At 42.7% G+C, this 18,213-nt stretch overlaps 3 protein-coding genes across 4 annotated transcripts; 2 read left to right on the top strand and 1 right to left on the bottom strand.

The window, feature by feature from the left end:
• Positions 1-238: 238 nt before the first annotated feature.
• ctps1b (CTP synthase 1b) lies at positions 239-9,678 on the top strand. Its single transcript, XM_056443984.1, has 18 exons — positions 239-372; positions 1,078-1,258; positions 1,508-1,678; positions 1,807-1,907; positions 2,399-2,515; positions 2,675-2,758; positions 3,220-3,300; positions 3,682-3,833; positions 4,104-4,236; positions 4,432-4,520; positions 5,211-5,305; positions 6,324-6,386; positions 6,526-6,569; positions 6,663-6,759; positions 6,843-6,898; positions 7,105-7,201; positions 7,587-7,731; positions 8,368-9,678. Exons 2-18 carry the CDS (start codon positions 1,093-1,095, stop codon positions 8,450-8,452), a joined length of 1,776 nt encoding a protein of 591 aa, XP_056299959.1. The 5' UTR covers positions 239-372; positions 1,078-1,092; the 3' UTR covers positions 8,453-9,678.
• Positions 9,679-9,777: 99 nt separating this feature from the next.
• rab42b (RAB42, member RAS oncogene family) lies at positions 9,778-13,532 on the top strand. Its single transcript, XM_056443994.1, has 3 exons — positions 9,778-10,772; positions 10,944-11,166; positions 12,041-13,532. The coding sequence occupies exons 2-3, from the start codon at positions 10,949-10,951 to the stop codon at positions 12,483-12,485; spliced, it is 663 nt and encodes a 220-aa protein (XP_056299969.1). The 5' UTR covers positions 9,778-10,772; positions 10,944-10,948; the 3' UTR covers positions 12,486-13,532.
• Positions 13,533-13,670: 138 nt separating this feature from the next.
• On the bottom strand, positions 13,671-17,841 carry taf12 (TAF12 RNA polymerase II, TATA box binding protein (TBP)-associated factor). 2 transcript variants are annotated; one of them, XM_056443996.1, is made up of 6 exons: positions 17,705-17,841; positions 17,008-17,228; positions 16,089-16,166; positions 15,393-15,507; positions 14,610-14,698; positions 14,132-14,440 (listed from the first exon to the last, which is right to left on the bottom strand). In XM_056443996.1, the coding sequence occupies exons 2-6, from the start codon at positions 17,098-17,100 to the stop codon at positions 14,405-14,407; spliced, it is 411 nt and encodes a 136-aa protein (XP_056299971.1). In that variant the 5' UTR covers positions 17,101-17,228; positions 17,705-17,841; the 3' UTR covers positions 14,132-14,404. The 2 variants fall into 2 exon arrangements, with proteins under 2 accessions (XP_056299973.1, XP_056299971.1); XM_056443998.1 differs by lacking the exon at positions 17,705-17,841 and having other exon boundaries at positions 13,671-14,440; positions 17,008-17,110.
• Positions 17,842-18,213: the final 372 nt, after the last annotated feature.

Genomic DNA, 18,213 nt, shown 5'->3' on the forward strand with positions numbered 1-18,213 from the left:
GTAGCCCAATTCCGCGGGAAAACCGCGGACCTGGCAACACTGCCTCTGTAACACTAGAGCCGTGGGACTTTCAGCCCGCAGAGCAGCCTCACAAGGTAACCGTCCTCTGACATCCTTCCAGCTGATTGGTGAATAGTGTGGGGGCGGTACCCTCTGAGTTGCCTGAGAAGCTCCAATAAGGGCATAAAATAACCCACGCAGCCTAAATACGGAAGGAAACAAACTGTTCTCGCTGAACTGAAGCTGCTTGTCACGTACACGTGTTTCGACTGCAGCGGGAACGTGGAGACTGATAACTCGTAAAAAATAGTAGAGTCAAGTGAAGACACAACAGTTTCTGATACTAAACGAGTATTTCTCCTTTGCCGGAAGGTACGTGTGTGTGACATTAGCGGCGTTCATGGTGCGCTAGCGAGTCCGTTTATCGTTTATGTCTCTAAATGCATCGCAATTAGCTAACGTGAGTTAAGTTTAAGTAGCTTGTTGAGTGTGTAAGTGCATATTTGCTTAACCTTAGAGTTGTATTATGTTTGCCATTTCGTTTAGACAACAACAACAACGCAAAGTTAACAGTCAGCCTGCAACACTGGTTGTGACGAAGCATTTTATATTGAACAATAGTAACGCTGGGTCAGACGTCCAGTTTAACTTTAACTTTGTATGATCTTAATGATGGACTGTATTCATGTAATGACCATTAGGATTTGACATGAGAGTGACACGGTTGTTGGACTTCCGGAGTTTCCTTGGTATCTCCCGCCATTGCGTTCCAGGCCATGTGGTGTTAACCTCAACCCTAAACCTAGTGGACTTGTAGGGCGTGTTTAACGCGTCTTCTAGTTTTTATTTTACCGCGAGGGTAGATGGAAACAATGTTTCAAAACGCACTCATGTAACCTGTTCCCAACCGTTTTGAAACAGTGTTGACATCTACCCTCGCGGTACAAGAACTAGAAGACGTGTTTAACACGTCGTACAAGTACACCACGTTTAGGGTTGAGGTGAACACCACATGACCTGAAACGCTTGAACTGTTTTATGAATTAAAATATATATATATATTGTTTGTTCTTCCAGCCTTTACATGCCACTATGAAGTACATCCTGGTTACCGGTGGTGTTATATCTGGTATTGGAAAGGGCATCATTGCCAGCAGCGTAGGGACAATCCTCAAGTCCTGCGGCCTTCATGTCACAGCCATCAAAATAGATCCATATATCAATATTGATGCTGGCACCTTTTCGCCATACGAACACGGTGAGCAGTCGGGTGCTTTCAACAAGGTTAAATTGGTTTAAGCTATCTACTGTTGTTTACTTGTGTGCTTACGTCGTGCAGTTAATGTGACAAGATGTGGAATGCCAGTGCTCTTGTGGTTAGAGGAACAGCCCTGCTGAGTGGCATGGTGTGCAGCTGTTTCCATACAATAGATAGTTGTTGTTGGGAAGCAAAGCACACAATCAGTTTTCACTTATGTTAAATTAATATATTGTCTGTGTGGTGCAGGGGAAGTTTTTGTTCTTGATGATGGTGGGGAAGTGGACCTGGACTTGGGGAACTATGAGCGTTTCCTAGACATCCGTCTCACCAAAGACAACAATCTCACCACTGGAAAGATCTACCAGTCGGTCATCAACAAGGAGAGGAGGGGAGACTACCTGGGCAAGACTGTACAAGGTGAGTACACCTACTACACTCCATAATCTCCAATACATGCATCTCATTTGCTGTATTCTTCTACACGAGTATATTCAATGAGCAGTGATCGGTTTTATATCACATTTAAACTGTAAATCTGTTTTCAGTGGTACCCCACATCACAGATGCCATCCAGGAGTGGGTGATGAAGCAGGCCAGGATCTCGGTAGATGAAGATGGTGTGGAGCCTCAAGTTTGTGTCATTGAGGCAAGTCAGTCTTGTCGGTACTTGTATCTGTTCTAATTATTAGTTGGAATTGGATATGTTGCCTGAAACGATATCAAATAATGGCACCGTTCAGCAAGCAGAGACATTGCTGAACCAGCAAAGCAGAACAAATATTTAGAAAAAATAAAACATTGATTTTCTGAGTAGTCTGTACAACTTCACTCCTCTGCTAGCCCAACAGAAAAACAAAGTGTTTTATCTTCAAATAGTATGTTTGACCAGGTACTCTAGAAGTATATCATCCGTGGTATATTTGCAATTGAAATCTTCATAAATAGAGTTTAGATATTAACCCTGCCTCTATCAGTTATTGTGGCATTTAACAAAACCAGTTCTGACAGTATTATTGGCTCAGTACAGCTAATGATATTTGTACTTTCTAAGGGTGTAGCATTTGTAAATGTGTGAGAACCAACCTGTGTGTTGGTGCATGCAGTTCTGTGGGCTAAGCTGGTGTTGTGTGTCAACAGCTGGGAGGCACCGTGGGGGACATTGAGAGCATGCCCTTCATCGAGGCCTTCAGGCAGTTCCAGTTCAAGGTGAAGAGGGAGAACTTCTGCAACATCCATGTCAGCCTGGTACCACAGGTATGGCACACTGAACACACTTGAATATCATTTCTAGTCAAGTAGTTACACGTCTATGCTTTATTCTGTTTTGTTTTTAATTGAAGGGGCTAGAGAATAACCACTTTTTTTTTGTCACACGCATTACAATTTGAGATAAATGTGCTTTTGTGTCCTCAGCCGAGTACCACAGGAGAGCAGAAAACCAAACCAACCCAGAACAGTGTTCGAGAACTCCGAGGGCTGGGCTTGTCTCCAGATTTGGTGAGTTGATAATAATTTGCTCTTAAAACTTGGCATTCACTTCACTACCACAATAATAAACGGGCAATTAATCTACTGTCGCTATGTGTTGAAAATCCATATCCAAGAATTACTGATTATGTATTCATCTTGTGTTGTACACAATGAAATCTGACATATTCGGTATCTAATATGGTATTTTTACTGACTATTAACAAGGGGTGCCCCTCATTACCCAGTTTTGAAGGGGGACTTATAATATTAGTAAAAACCCGGAGTATCGATACAGTCCGAAGTTACTGAGTAAGATCTCTGCAGAAACAATAGCATTGCAAACCTGCCCTGTGTCTGTCACACACACATGTTTTTGAGACGATAAAAGTCATGCAAATGTGACACCTTTCAGCTAAATTTGTTGTTTTGAATCTCCACGATTAGCTTGCATGACCTTTATACACAATAAACATATTTGTTCTTTGCAGATTATGTGCCGCTGTTCATCGCCCCTAGAAACATCCGTCAAGGAGAAGATCTCCATGTTTTGTCATGTAGAGCCCTCACAGGTAAAGTAGAGTGACTTTCTTAATCAGTGGGTTTGGTGTGTTAAAATGTATACAATACATATGAGGTACTTGATTTGGTATTAATCGGGGTGATATTTATTTAAACTATCATCTGATGTTTGAATGCACAGCTGCTCCAGCATGTGTTTTGAGAACTTGCTGCCTCAATATTTAATATGACAAACTCAACAATCTATATATATATATATATACACACAAACACTTCTGATTTATATAATTTTGTGAGTTTTTTTTCTTTTATCAGATGTGTCAGATTATACAGTATTTGATTTTGTAAAGTTAATGTTACTATAAAAATGTCAACATTGTTTTTCAATTTAAAGCATAAAGAAGAATAACATGTTTTGCAATTGTTTCCAGGTGATCTGTGTCCGTGACGTCTCCTCCGTCTACACAGTGCCCCTGCTGCTGGAGGACCAGGGTGTTGTGAGCTACTTCTGCCAGCGGCTCAGTCTGCCCATCGATGTGAAGCCCAGGAAGATGCTCACAAAGTGGAAGGAGATGGCTGACAGGTGAGGAGATTTGTCTGTTAACCTTTTCCAACGTTGTGTCTTTCTCAAGGGTGGTCAGGAAATGCTACACACATAATGTACCTTTTTAAAGTTATGGCAAGTCTAATCACACAGGCAATTTTAAATGTTGAACTTTACAATGTTCCTCTCTCCCCACAGCACACTGTGAAGGTTAAGCCACTGAACATTTAATTTTCTTTGGTTGGCTGTAAAGTTATGATTTAACGATGCACTAGGTCAGTACTGTGACTCATCTTGCGCTCCCCTCAGAACTGCCCGTCTCTTGGAGCACGTCTCCATCGCCCTGGTGGGGAAATACACCAAGTTATCCGACTCCTACACCTCTGTTATCAAGGCCCTAGAGCACTCGGCCCTCGCAGTTAATCACAAACTCGAAGTCAAGGTATGCAATCGATGCACATTTCTTATGTTTTGTAAATGGATTTAGCAACATTGAATTGCAGTTTGTATTAATTATTTGTCACAGAATGCTTGGAAAGCTGTCAGAATGCCTACACTTAACAATATTTAAAGAGTATTCTGCAGCATTTGGAGTCGGTCAATGTCACGGCCAACACGCTGGTTGTTATTATTACAGTACATCGACTCTGCAGACCTCGAGGCCGCCACTCTGCAAGATGAGCCTGTGAAATACCACGAGGCCTGGCAAAGACTCTGCAGTGCTCAGTGAGTCGACCCCTGGAGGATGCCACATGATGGCAGCAGAGTGCCGTCATGCCCAGTCCTTTAAGCAGCTTTATAAAATGGTCACGGACTTCTTTTGTTCTGTAGAAATCCAGCGTTTTATTACATCATGTATAGATTAATCCTGTAATGTACGGGGAGGGGGGTTGAGTCCTGTAGCTGTTCTCAAGCAGGCATTAACATGGGGCCAACAGAGAGAAGACGCTTAAGCAGATTATGAGCAATTATTTCTTACCCCATTGTCTCTTGCACAATTTTTGTGAATACAAAAAGAAGCATGCTAGATATGAACTGTAACAGCTGTTGGTTTGTTATTGAACTAGCTGATCTGATGGCACTTACAAATGGCTGTCCAGCATTTTGCCCCTTCAAGTCTGTAGAAACAAGGAGTTCTATACATAGATCAGCAGAAAGTAGTTTGTTAATTACTCCAAATGTGAAGAATAAAACATTTACTTAATGCAGATGTGAATCCACATCACAAAATGTATTGTCTGAATAGGGGTGTAGTAATTAATAACCTTTTTTATTGTTTAAAGCTTACAATAGGTTCAAGTTCACCTTAAATTAAAAGCCATCTTAATGTCTGTCTGAGTACAACATTGCGATTTGTAGGATTTTGTTGATTTTTACAGATTTTTTTGAATGAACTGAGGCTGTCTCCTCCCCCAGTGGTGTGTTGGTACCCGGAGGTTTTGGTGTGAGAGGGACTGAAGGCAAGATTTGCGCTATTAACTGGGCGAGGAAACAGAATAAGCCTTTCCTGGGTGAGTGATTCGAACTGACATGCTTTAAGAGAACTAAACCTAAAATTGTTCCCTTCGATGTGTCTACTGTTTAAGACATGTTCATTTTGGTATGCAGCTTCATATTTGCATTACTGTGGAATAAACAACCAAATCAATATCTACAGGTTCGCTAATAAAGGTATATGCTGTTCTAGTGTCCTACAAATCTGAAACCTCTGCAACCTCTTGATTAAAGGTTTGCGATGCAGGATTTAGCTCAAAACAATGCAAGAAAATAATCTCCCTCACTTAAACCCACTTGAAGTGTTAGGTGTCTCTGTAGAGACACTGTCCTCTGCCTGTTGTTATTATGAAGCATTGTGTTTTGGGGTTGTCCGTCCCACCTCGTGAATTCAATACCTTTGGAACGTGAAGTGATGGCATTTTGGACAAACATGGATGTAAACTGCAACTTCACTGGTTGTAGCCCTTAAACATGCCCAGTGGCACATCCAAGAGGAGGCTTGGAAACTGGTGTTTAAATGCAAATACTTCTGCAAAGTATGCTTTCAACCTGCAATCTGAAGCTACACCAAATGAAACACTATTTTATTGGCACATCAGAGTCCCAAAAAAAAAAAAAAAAGTGGCACTAACATAAGAATCCTGTATGGTAAAACTTCAGGATTCTTATGTTAGTGCCACTTTTTTTTCTTCATTGTTCATGTGCATAAATATGTTATAGAACTAACATGTGATTCAAAGCAGACATTAGTTACTTTGTGTGTTTTTTTAAATATATATATTTCTGCATAATTTAGATTCTTCAATGTCAAAATGAGACCAAATCTCTACGCGTTATGAATTTTCGATTTGTATTCCATTGTAGGTACAAAAACTCAATTGCATCCACTTAAAAATCACAACCACTGAAAATAATGACTTTAAATGCTGTGGCGTTGGACTGAACAAGATCCCCGCTGTGCAAACCACTTGCGTGTCTTAATGTATGACTCCATCCCTTTGTGCGATAATCCTGCTGTCTCGGTCTGTGCAGGAGTGTGTTTGGGCATGCAGCTGGCAGTGTGCGAGTTTGCTCGCAATGTTCTCGGATGGGAAGGTGAGTAATTGCACATTTCATCTGGTGACGCTGTTAAAATAGATATGTTGGTACGGTTTCTAACTTCAATGATTTAAAGAGCAAAAGGCCTGATGGGAAGTTGAGCTTGGATCAGTTGTGCTTATCTTATCTTTCGCAGATGCCAACTCCACAGAATTCAATCCAGAATCCACTCACCCTGTCGTAGGTTTATCTTTGCTTTTGAGCTCAAACCCCATCATATTAAAGGCGGCGGCTTTACCAGAATGGTTTTAACATCCTATTTGATCTTGACAGGTGATTGACATGCCCGAGCACAACCCAGGGCAGATGGGTGGGACTATGAGGTTGGGGAAGAGGCGGACTATCTTCAAATCCAGCACCAGCGTACTGAGTATGTATCCTCCTATAATGAATGGTGGACTGTTGGATCACTCCAGCTTGTGTTTTTGATCACTGCTATTTTCATTGTTTTAGAAAAACTGTACGGAGGCGTGGACTATGTTGATGAGAGGCACAGGCACCGATTTGAGGTAATGCAAGGTTTTAAAACCTTATCGTATGAGAGCGCAAAACAAATGCAAACTCCGGGGGACTCTTATTCCACTTGTACATGCGGCAGACACTTGATGCTCCATTTTAATGAATGTTTTATATTTGTATCCAACCTCAGTGTTGAAGTATAAGACGACCTTATTTCTCCGAAAGCTTTTCCTGAATCTTTGAACCATTGCTTTAGGTGAACCCTGAGCTGAAGCACCACTTTGAAGAAAAGGGTTTTCAGTTTGTCGGCCAGGATGTGGAAGGAGAGAGAATGGAGATCATTGAATTGGACGGTGAGTGAAAAGAATTATTGACGTCCTGCTTCTTTTTTATTCTTTTGCTCGTGGTCGTGGTAAAGCTTTTCTAGCCCGAGAGGCCACTCAAAGGGCATTATGATACACGACACGCTTCACTCGCTGGCAGACATTGCCACGCAAGGGGCCACCTGCTCATCGGGAGCAATAAACATGCATAACCCGATGCGCCAGTTTGGGGTTCAGTATTTAGCCAAAAGGCCGTCTCACACGTAGACTGCATCGCCGCCGTTTCGCCAACATGTTCGGTCTCAAATTGTCCTCCTTCTGATAAATACACACCGCAGTTAGCATATGACTCCCATAACGCATATGGCTGGCATTATATGCCTGTATTAATCTCCTGGTCTTTGTTGTTTGTTAGATCATTGTTACTTTGTTGGGGTGCAGTTCCATCCAGAGTTCACCTCCAGACCCATCAAACCTTCTCCTCCATACTTTGGTCTCCTGCTGGCTGCTGCAGGAAAACTCCAGAGTTACCTGGCTAAGGGCTGCCGCCTGTCTCCACGGTCAGCCCCGACACAGCTGTGTGCTATTTGTCTGAAGTGTGTGTGTGTGTGTGTGTTAGGGTTTTCGCCATACCAAAATTATAGCTTCGATACGATACCTGCCATAAATATCATGATACTTTCGACACAATACCAGAATTTGATACAATACAAGAAATACGATACTACAATAGTATATGTATCTATAATAGTCATAAATGAAACATCTGTTTTGTTCCCTTTTTTTACCAGCTTGTTCCTGCACAGCTGTTGGATCACTTAACAAATGGCATTAATATTGGCATTAGCCTACAGCAAGATATTAATAAACTACATGGTGCCATCATAGCATTGATTATACGCGGCAATGTAGGCCTTGTGTCCGCGACTACGTGGTTCCTCCCATAAGTATGAGCGATTGTAGAGTTGCAGCGATCACACACCGTCATACTATCGCCATTTGTATGAGTCATCGAATTTACTCGAATGTCGTTGACTTGTCAACCCCAATGGAAATTTACAAGCCTATTTTTATCTCTTACATCGAGTTTACAGTGACGCCACATCATCAATGCACCTGCTATCCCTGCCTGGCGTTTATCCCTGCCGGGCGTTACTGCTATAAAACTGATTTGATGTATTCGTCTCGTCTTCCAGGGACACGTACAGCGACCGCAGCGACAGCAGTTCTCCTGAAGCGGACATGGCCGAGCTGAAGTTCCCCTCGCTGTCCCTCGACTGAAGCCACGCGGTTGTTGTGTCTGTGTGTCACTCATGCAGATAAATGCAAGACCCAGATTAAAAAGCAGGTTTGCTCTTAAAAGGTGCAGCAAACTGTTTTTACATTCTTATGGGTGCAATAAGTTGTCACCATAACAATTTAAACTCTGACTATATTAAGTGTTCACTGATTCTATAAAGGTGAAGGGATGTCTTGCCGTGGTATTTTTAGGGCTTTGTGTTGCTTTGAGTAGAGTAGCTGGGAGAGGTTTTTTTTTATAGGGAAATAAAAGACATGTTGGAAAGCCTGACAGAACATCGGTAGAAACGAGGAGAAAAACGGAATAGAGTGAGACTTTACTGGTGAGTCGTCGGCTCAGAGGCTTTAAGATCGTGATTCCTAATGTCAGGGTCAGCGTATCGGGTTTGTTTTTGGGCCGATCGTCCTGCAGATGAATCCAAGCCGATGGAATAAAACGGTATAGCTCTGGAAAGTTGTTTATCTTGCCTGTTCATCATGGCAGGTAGACGTATATCATTGATACATCAACTTGGTTAAATAAAGGTTTATTGACATTTTTTCCCCAGTTCTTTTTAGTCATAATGCATAAACACTTAGTACACAACAGTGAGTAGACGACATACCAATCTGCTCCTAAATACTCTTGCACTCTATTACATGGAGGGTACGAGGAATATGAGATTAATATATCTAATTTTGTTTTGTTATATGGTGGATGGTTTAGGTATTGAGGAAGATGCCTCGACAAAGGGTTTTCATTTCTTCATGAAAGTTGTAATAGATCTTACACTTTGAGGGCTGGAACTTTAAGTCATGCCCTAAACCTGAAGGGACCTGCTGCTGATGGTTGAGACCTTTTACCTGCTTACATGAATTTGAATTCTATTGCCTTTTAGTGCATGATATGACCCATAACTTCCTAAAATAAACACAAATGCAGTCATCTGACAAGCTGGGCAAGTGTAAGTAACACGTCAGATAACCGTAATGAAAACTGATGTCTTCAAACTGAAAGAAATGTTTGATTTGATCTCCAAACCGGAGCAGCTGACTACACGCTTGGAGTCTTGTTACATTTAATGCACGTGGATAGTCATGCCTTTATTTATCTGTTGGTGACCCACATATATGTGAAACGAGAAGTATTTTTATATTCAAGAAGTTCAGATGCATGTGTGATTTGATGTGTGTACACTGAATAAATATGGTTGTATTCCTCTTGACAATCTGGGCTTTATTCTCGTGGACCTGAGTAACCTGGTGTGTTCAAGTCACTAACACAACACACACACACACATTATTGCTCACGCACGTCAGAGTGACTAGAACAGCCGAGTCTTCGCCGATGACGCTATGCTCAGTGTCTGAAACCATCGCGGTGTTGACTGTAGTTTAGTACACACGTCAGTCTCAAGTGCTCCCGCAGTCACTGGAGGCAATACGAAAAGACTTCAGCTGGTTTTAAAAGAACCAGCAAAGTTATTTAAATGCTGTCTGTCTCGTCAGTTCAGGAGGGATATGTGTATATGTATTGACATTTTCTATTCTCAGTTTATAGTGTGACCTTTGAATAACCCCTATGTTGACTAGCTTAAAGAAAGTAGACCTTTAGTCATTTCTAAAAATAATGTGAACCCTCCCTATTGTAGAAAAAGGAATTTGATATTCTGAGCCGTTCCGCGTGTTTCCCAGAGGAATGTGAACCTGCATTGTCTTTAACTTCCCTTTTTATGTGGCAATGTTCCCTATACAGACGAGACCATAAAGTGATAAGAATTGCTGCAAATTGTGTGGGAAAACAATTGCCCACGATGATTGTTAATGACCCCCGGTGAGTGACCGCAGGAAGCTCCATGGTGCGCCTTGATATGGATTTAAATGCAACTACAACTTCCTTATAATGGCCCCTCCCTGTGTCCTTATGCCGCCCCGCCTTTTGTCAAGTATCAACAGGCAAACTCCAGGAGTCCACACCCCGGCACGGCGCACTCACGCCTCCTGCAGCAGTTGAGATCAGCAACTCGGATCGGAGCCGCAGATGTGCTGGAATCTACTTTGCGGGACTCATTTGTCCACAGACCTGCTTTTGAAGAGGTTCTCATGAGCCACCAGGGTGGGGGGATGGGACTGGGGTCCTTGTGACGCAATCATCCACTGCACAGGAGTTTGGGGATGACTGTCGACACCGCCTGTTCTACTGATAGTGACATAAGGAGTGGCTGCTGTGGTGGTTCCTCAACATTTGGAGTGTTACAGATAGGGAAACTGGAGGGAAGCTGATGCGGAATTGCTAGTCTTACAGGTTTCAACTTGTTTTTTTGTAAGTCTCTTTCTCCATCCCCCATGATACCATAGGCTGTTCAATATGCTCTTCTTCAACGAGTTCTAACCTCACAGCTTTCATCATTCCTGCAGTGTATATCTGTTCTTCTTCTCGATGCATCTGTATCCTCACAAGCTGTTTACAGTCAACACTCTGTTCCACCACCAGCAACAATGGACCTGACTTTGTGGCAGTACCAGTTCAGGATCATCATGCTGGGGGACTCCACGGTGGGAAAGTCTTCCTTGCTGAAGCGCTACACTGAAGACCTGTTCCTGGAGTCCATCAACCAGACGGTGGGTGTCGACTTCTACGTTCACTTCCTGGAGGTGGAGCCGGGGGTCCGTGTCAAGCTTCAGTTCTGGGACACAGCTGGACAGGAGAGGTTCAGGTGAGGATGCCCCACACCTGGTCGCACAATGCTTCTTTGTATCGCAGTCATTACGCAGCATGAGAAAATGACCCCCCCCCCCTCTCTCTCTTCATGCAAATATTCTAAACAAATAAACTATCACCGGTTATTCCATTCACACCGGAGCTGTTCATCAGCGTTCGCCCTCAGCGATGTGTATCCACCCTGTGGCCTTCACAAGGTCGCTGTGCAATGTTCGCAGAGAGGCATTATGGGTAGTGCTTCAAGGGTAAAAAGTTGATTTTTGAAAGGGCGTTATTCTGCATGAGCAACATGTTTAATGATTCACCCGTTTCATCCCGTTATACATCCATAAAACCTGTTCGCCTGAGGAATGAACTGTAGCTAATTGCAAACTATGCTCGTCTTTGTTTACCTCTATGCATACTCTCTCCTTACTACTAGTCTACAGGGGCGGCTGTAGCTCAGTGGGGTAAGAGGGCCGTCCTGCAACCCCAAGGTTGTAGGTTCGATCCCCGCTCTCCCCATTAGTTGCAAGTCGAAGTTGCAAGTGTTTGTTATCATAAAGAAGTTATGAATAGGTACGTTTTCAAGCCTTTCCTCTGCTTCAGACATCAAATCCCTCACGGGGGAACCACATACCTCTCGACAGCTGCACTATTAGAGGTGAGGGGAAAGAAACAGTGATTATCAATTCCTTACAAAGGAAACAGACTCTTTGTCAATCAGCTTATCTAAATAAAAAAAACTCAGCTCAACTCAAACAGTGCAGAGAATCAGCTGATTATTTGCTTACCGGAACAGGAAATGCGTTGGACTCTGCACAACTCACTGAGGGCTTAGTGAGGTGTTGATCTCCTCTGTTTCCAGCCCGTGTCTCTTCTTCCCTCAGGTCAGTGACCCGTTCTTATTACCGCAACTCCGTCGGAGGTCTGCTGGTGTTCGACATGACCAACCAAGCCTCCTTCGACAACATCAAGGAGTGGCACGACGAGGTGTGCGAACGAGTGCAGCCGAACAAGGTTCTGTTCATCCTGGTGGGGCAGAAAAGTGACCGTGACGACCAGGGGGCGAGGGTGGTGAGTGTGGAAGAGGCTCAGAAACTGGCCGGGCAGCTCGGGGTGCCCTACGTGGAGGCCTCTGCCAAGACGGGGCACAACGTGAAGGACACCTTTGAGCTGCTCACCCGGCGGGTCTACCAGGGGCTGCTGAGCGGAGAGGTGCAGCTGCAGGAGGGCTGGGACGGGGTGAAGTGCGCCGCACCTCGGGCGCTGCAGCTGCAGAGAGCCGGCCTGGCACAGCGCGACAAAGACCGCCGCAACAAGTGTTGCCGTTGAGCCGACTCCATTTGTGCATAAGATGACATTTTAACAATTTAGTAATGTGGGACTGATTTTGAGAAAAATATTTTTGGTGTATTCATATGTACAAAAGCTTTGACATTCCTGAAAGGGCTTAAGATTTAACTTAAGAAATAATGGTGTCTAAGTGATCTTGTTGCCGTGGCGATGTTGGTTGGTTACCGCCTCTTTGGTCCCAACGGAAGAACCTATGAACGCGTTAAACTATTTGATGGTTTGCCATGACATTTTGCAACATTCAGGGTCCCCTGAGGATGATTTGGCCTGAGTTTGTGATCCCCATCACCGGCGGGCTGACCCGTTGTTTTTTATGACAACTATCGCATGGAATGCTGGGAAATTTGCTCCAGGTGTTCAAGGTCCCTTAACTTGTAATACAGCGCCATCATTAGGTCATTTACATTTGCCCAATTCTTTGGTTTATGAAAACTAACATAGATGTACTTGGTGTTGTGCGCAAATTGACACCCGTTGGCATGCTAACAAGCTAAACTAAAGGTGTGAGGAGGATGTTGAACATGGAAACTATATTCGCTGCTTAACATCAGCATGTTGGCATCTGCTCGTGTTTAATTGCCGAGTCTATAAATGTTTCTCTTGATACGAAACAGATCCGTGCTTTCTTATGCGAGACGTTAGCCAACTGTAGGAGACATTCTGCGTCATCCTCTGAACCCTGTTCTGCATAAACCATAAACATCTGGGATATTGTCCATGTTGCTCTTCCCGTTGATTGACAGCCGTTCCAATACAGGGTACCCCGATTGAGTTTCAAAATGTCCCCCTATGACTATTTGATTTAATGCTTAGGGCTTAAGTATTTATCTGGAAAAGGTTTTGTTGCATCACCAGTAATTGCACAGCATGCTCAGTGAGTGTTTTCAGGTGCTGTAGAATTAATTAAATGAAACACCTCCAGTGCCTTTGGATATTGTTGTTTTGAAATGTTGAGGTTTCCATAGAAACGACTGTCCGTCTGCCTGATAAACAGCAACAACAAAATAAAAATTGTTTTCCAAAAGAGCCCGAGTTTAAAGATGGACAGGTTGAAGCTCGGAGGCCATAAGTTATAAAAGCGCCTTCTCATAATGAACCCGTTCCTGTGTGTAAGGAAACGGGGGTTAACTTTAAGTCAAGCCAGAGATGCCAGACTGCAAAATGTTGTCTTTTTTCACATCATTTATTCTTATTTTTTTGACATTGTGAAAAGTCAACATCTGAGCACCATGTCTTCCATCATTTTGATGAAATTTTGCTGAAAAACCAAAATAAAAATACAATTTACAGGGATGGTTAAAATAGATGTTAATGTAATAGACCTACTACAACCAGTAACATTAAACAGCATAAACATGTCTAATAACAGAAGCAGAGAATTTACTGTGTTTTGTAGCCACCATTTGTAGTAGGAATTTGGTATTATAGACCCTCTGAACAAAAAAACCCTGATAAATAACGTAGCACGAGTGGAGTGAGTAAACAGGAGAGCTATGATCTCTTACATACTCAAAAGTTATTATCTATTATTGGTAAGAGAACACCAAACATAACTTTTACCGTCACTCCTAAATGCTCTAGAGTACCAAAAGGTAAACCAGATAGAGCGATGTCATCATCCAAACAAGTATTTCAGTAAATGTTTATTGACAAAAATGCAATGAATGGAGTTCTGCCAGACTTCATTTAATGGCAACGAAACAAAATCAGACAAGAATTACATTTTTGTGCGATGGTGCTGGCAAACCACTCAAAAGTTAGGGAGACGTGACAATGAGACAATCTAATGAAAAACTAAACACTAAAACCATCTCTCGCTCTCATGTCCAAAAAATCCCAACTGAAAAAAAATCCCAAGAGACAATACAGAGTGGATCCAACATTAGTGTACGGTCTTGCTATTTTTTGGTTGTCTTGCGGATCAGCGCCATTCTCTAAGGAAACCAAACAAACAGTTAGGTGCACCGCATATACGTTTATTATAATATCAAATAAATCAGCAGTAGTGTGACGAACACTTCATTAGTAACAGGTGTCATGTTTCTCTACATGTACAAGGATCATTCTGGTGTGTCCAAGGGGACCAACGCCTCCGCTGCGTACCTGTTTGTGAGCCTCGGTGGTGCAGGCCTTCTTATACGGCCGGATCTCATCCGAGCCGTATCCAGGAATCCACATGTTCCACTGGCGCTCTGCGGGAAAGCAAATCCAACCCTTTAGAGTTACAGCACGGCGAGGGACTCCGACATGGCGTCACACTCTCGAGATTGAATTTCAAACTAGAAGTGTACTCAGAGGACGTCCAACAAGGCAAGATGCCACATCTCACAATGTTAACGGAACTGAAAAACCACATGCGTCCGCCTCAGTGACACATTTACTCCAAATTGGACCGTGTTGTTCCTGAGATTTACCTGGCAGTTATTTGGTCGCCACGATACCTTAAAACTGTCGACACATTTCTCAGGAAGCTCTTCTGACTGAATGTTTGCAGTCACCCAAAGAGATGAGCCCAAATTACTTTCCCTCAAGGGTTGGACACAATTTTCTTTTTTGGCACAACGTTTTCAAAGATCTCCATTTTTGTATTTCCTCCGCAGCACATGCTTCCCTTTGAGATGCCAAATGCCAGAAGCTTTGGTAACATTCAGAAAGAATTAATCTGCAAATGAAACTCACTGTGCTCATGGCTACAACTGAAGAGATAACATTTGGGGTTAAGAAATTAATGTTCACACGATACAGATACATGGAGTAATTAACGGCCCTGAGACGGGTTTGAAAGCAATGATCCACCGGTCACTACAGGCTGACCACCTTTTCATGGATACTTGTGACCCATAGAGACACAATAAGGCCACACAAGAAAAGCAACCGGCAACTTACCGAGATGCAATTGAACATCCTTCACCTCCAAGGTGTTGGACTTGCGATGGCGAGCCAGCTGACAGGCCGCTGTCACCACGCTCTCTATAAAGTCATCTGCAATTTGCAGCAGCATCTGAGAAGAGACGGGCATAGTGGAAACCATCAATCGTGCTCCGGAAAGGAAAGCACATTGACAGAGCGGCTGGACAAATCCCTCAGATTTTCAGCTGCTGACACAATTTTTCATGCAGCCGGGCTTTCAATAGAATCACATTTCCAAATGATGGATGAGGGTTGGGGAACTACAGAGCAACAAGAACCTGCAGGATACAAGTGGGTTTACCAGGGACGGGTTTTTATCACTAAATAGTTGGTTTTTAATATATAATTTAATTCAGGAATACATTTAGAACAGGATTTTAATGTATTCATGTTTTCAAGTAATCTTACAACAGGAAAGTAACACAACTCAGTAATATTTCACAGGAAGAAAATCTCAAATGTCAACGAAATGTAAAGTTTATGAAGAATCTCAGGATTATTTATAAACAGTGGAGAGGAGATGCTGCAGTGCGATCATGAAGTTCACCAAATAATTAGTGTTCATTTAATTTCTGAGCTGAAAATGTGGCACCAGTTTAATGTGTGTAGCCCATCCCTAATGTTTACACTTTTGAAATCTGTGCTTGGGAGTTAAATAAAACACTGACGGACCTCCTCAACATCTTCATCCAGCTGCTCATTGGGATCGATCTCCCTCACCAGGTCCTGCAGCTTCTTCTTACTGAGCACCTGGAGAGGAAGCACATGTATCCATTCACTCGGTTACAAAGGAGCACAGGCGTGCCAATGTCGCGTCCGCTTTATTTTAGTCTGATAACGGCTCCAGTTACAAACATGACAACAGGGCACTCATGAGGCTTCCAGGCATTTAAAATCAAGACCCACTAAATGAGCTACACGGCTGAAATGAGAGTTTGACACCGATAGTTAGAAACTTCATCAGGACATTCTGAGTCAAATAAAACAAATATTTGTGTAAAATACAAAATAGCGTAGGTCCTCAGGTGGGGCCCTTCTGACAGGTCCAAAGTCGAGGCTTAAATCAAAAGGTGACCGTGCTTTTGCCACCAGGGCCCCTCGACTTTGGATTGACCTGCCTGAGAAGATAAGACTCGCAGAATCACTGACTTTTTATCACTTCTTAAAATTCACTTTTAAAGAATAGATTTTACGTGCTGTTGTCTTTTTATGCAGTTCTTTTGTTACCCTCATTGTGTTCTATGCATGTGTTGGTTTTCCTTGTTTGCTTATTTCTGTTTGTGTTCATTGGCTTCATGGCATGGTCTTTTTTTGCCTTTGAGTTTCTTAAATGTGTATCTGCATATGCATGTATGTATATATGTGCGTCTATGCTTTGCTTCTCCGTAGAGTCCTAAATAAACGCTGTTTTTAAAAAGGTGCGATATAAATAAAGTTATTACAATTATAGTCTGTTGTTCTGAACGTTAGAGGGGGGATGAAAAAGAACAACTTCACAGTGGGAGATGACCCACACTGTGGGTCGCTCAGGCGTTTGTGTGCACTCTGCACGTCAGGAGAACTCTGTCCTGAAATGACTTTGGCGACTGACCTGAGATCCCTCCGGACTCGTTCTTCCAGCAGGGCCTGGGGTCGCAGTCACCTTTACTGCTGGCGCGGTGCTGTTCGCCATGCTGGTGGCCATGGGGGAAGTGGAGGGACTCGGGTGTTAACAGTGAGCGAAACTGTTCGTCTGTGTGAGAGTCCTGAGTGGCAGTCCGAGACGGGCACAGATGTGAGAGATTACCGTTCGCAGGGACCACCTCCGTAAATCTGGAGACAAGTGGACATGGACATAGCATTACAGAAGCAATCGGTTGATAAACATGCTTAACCTGCAAGAATAATCTGAACGAAACAGCCATTTATTTGCATACGCCTTAAATTGTATTCTCTACTTTATGTGTCGCCGTGCAGGTTGTTATTTCATTTTCTCAGTTTCCTCTCGACAAGATGCAACAACTTGGTCGTGACACGCTGTAAGATCTAACGTTACTCAAAATAGTCTCAGAGTAAGGAAGACAACGCCAGACTCGGATAATACTAAGACATAGGAATCTATTCAGCGAATGTGCAGCTTCAACAACTGAAACAAACACGTACAAACCGATACGCACGAGACGTTACGTGCTAAAAACAATAGCAGCTACCGAGCTTTTACTTTAATTGAAGAGGCTAACATTAGCTGCTAATCTAACGATTTCATACAGCGCTACGTCCCGAAATCACGCGTTATATTTACAACTTACCCAATAAAACAAACACTATCTGTCCATGTTTCGGCGTCGTCGAGACGACAATACGCGAGTTTAATGCCAACAGATTCCCTCAAAGTGCTTCGGCTCAGCTCGAAAATTAGCGAGGTTATCTTTCACTACTTCCGCTTTTGTTTAGGTCTATTTCCGGTGGCAACATGTCGCCCCTATTCCGCCCCCTGGTGGAGGTTTTGTGGAACTGAATCATGGTTCAACAAATTAAATGAAAAACCTGAATTTGTTTCTGGTAACTAACAAACACTTTAAACTACATTTATGAATATTTGAAACGACATATAATAAGAAACTATGCCCAGTAAGACATGTTAAAGCCCGTTTCCGTTACGAATTTATAAAAGTGTAATACTTTCAAACCACCTTTTTAATTATTATACTTTCAATTATGAGATGTGTAATCAATGTAGTGTGTTCTTTTGAATAAACTAGGACTACATATCATTGGTAGGGATTTTAATTAACATAATTCAGTTTATTTCAGTTAA

This window comes from Pseudoliparis swirei, chromosome 22, assembly GCF_029220125.1.
Source record: "Pseudoliparis swirei isolate HS2019 ecotype Mariana Trench chromosome 22, NWPU_hadal_v1, whole genome shotgun sequence".
Lineage (NCBI taxonomy): Eukaryota > Metazoa > Chordata > Actinopteri > Perciformes > Liparidae > Pseudoliparis > Pseudoliparis swirei.

Bases quoted from the DNA above. Each gene is read 5' to 3' on its own strand.
- ctps1b (XM_056443984.1), top strand. From the start codon at position 1,093: ATGAAGTACATCCTGGTTACCGGTGGTGTTATATCTGGTATTGGAAAG. The intron at 1,259-1,507 runs GTGAGCAGTCGG...TGTGTGGTGCAG, and splicing joins CTTTTCGCCATACGAACACG to GGGAAGTTTTTGTTCTTGAT. The intron at 6,760-6,842 runs GTATGTATCCTC...TCATTGTTTTAG, and splicing joins ATCCAGCACCAGCGTACTGA to AAAAACTGTACGGAGGCGTG.
- rab42b (XM_056443994.1), top strand. From the start codon at position 10,949: ATGGACCTGACTTTGTGGCAGTACCAGTTCAGGATCATCATGCTGGGG. The intron at 11,167-12,040 runs GTGAGGATGCCC...TTCTTCCCTCAG, and splicing joins GCTGGACAGGAGAGGTTCAG to GTCAGTGACCCGTTCTTATT.
- taf12 (XM_056443998.1), bottom strand. From the start codon at position 17,100: ATGGCCACCAGCATGGCGAACAGCACCGCGCCAGCAGTAAAGGTGACT. The intron at 16,167-17,007 runs GTCAGTCGCCAA...CTTCCTCTCCAG, and splicing joins CGAGTCCGGAGGGATCTCAG to GTGCTCAGTAAGAAGAAGCT. The intron at 14,441-14,609 runs GTACGCAGCGGA...TGGTTTCCTTAG, and splicing joins CCACCGAGGCTCACAAACAG to AGAATGGCGCTGATCCGCAA.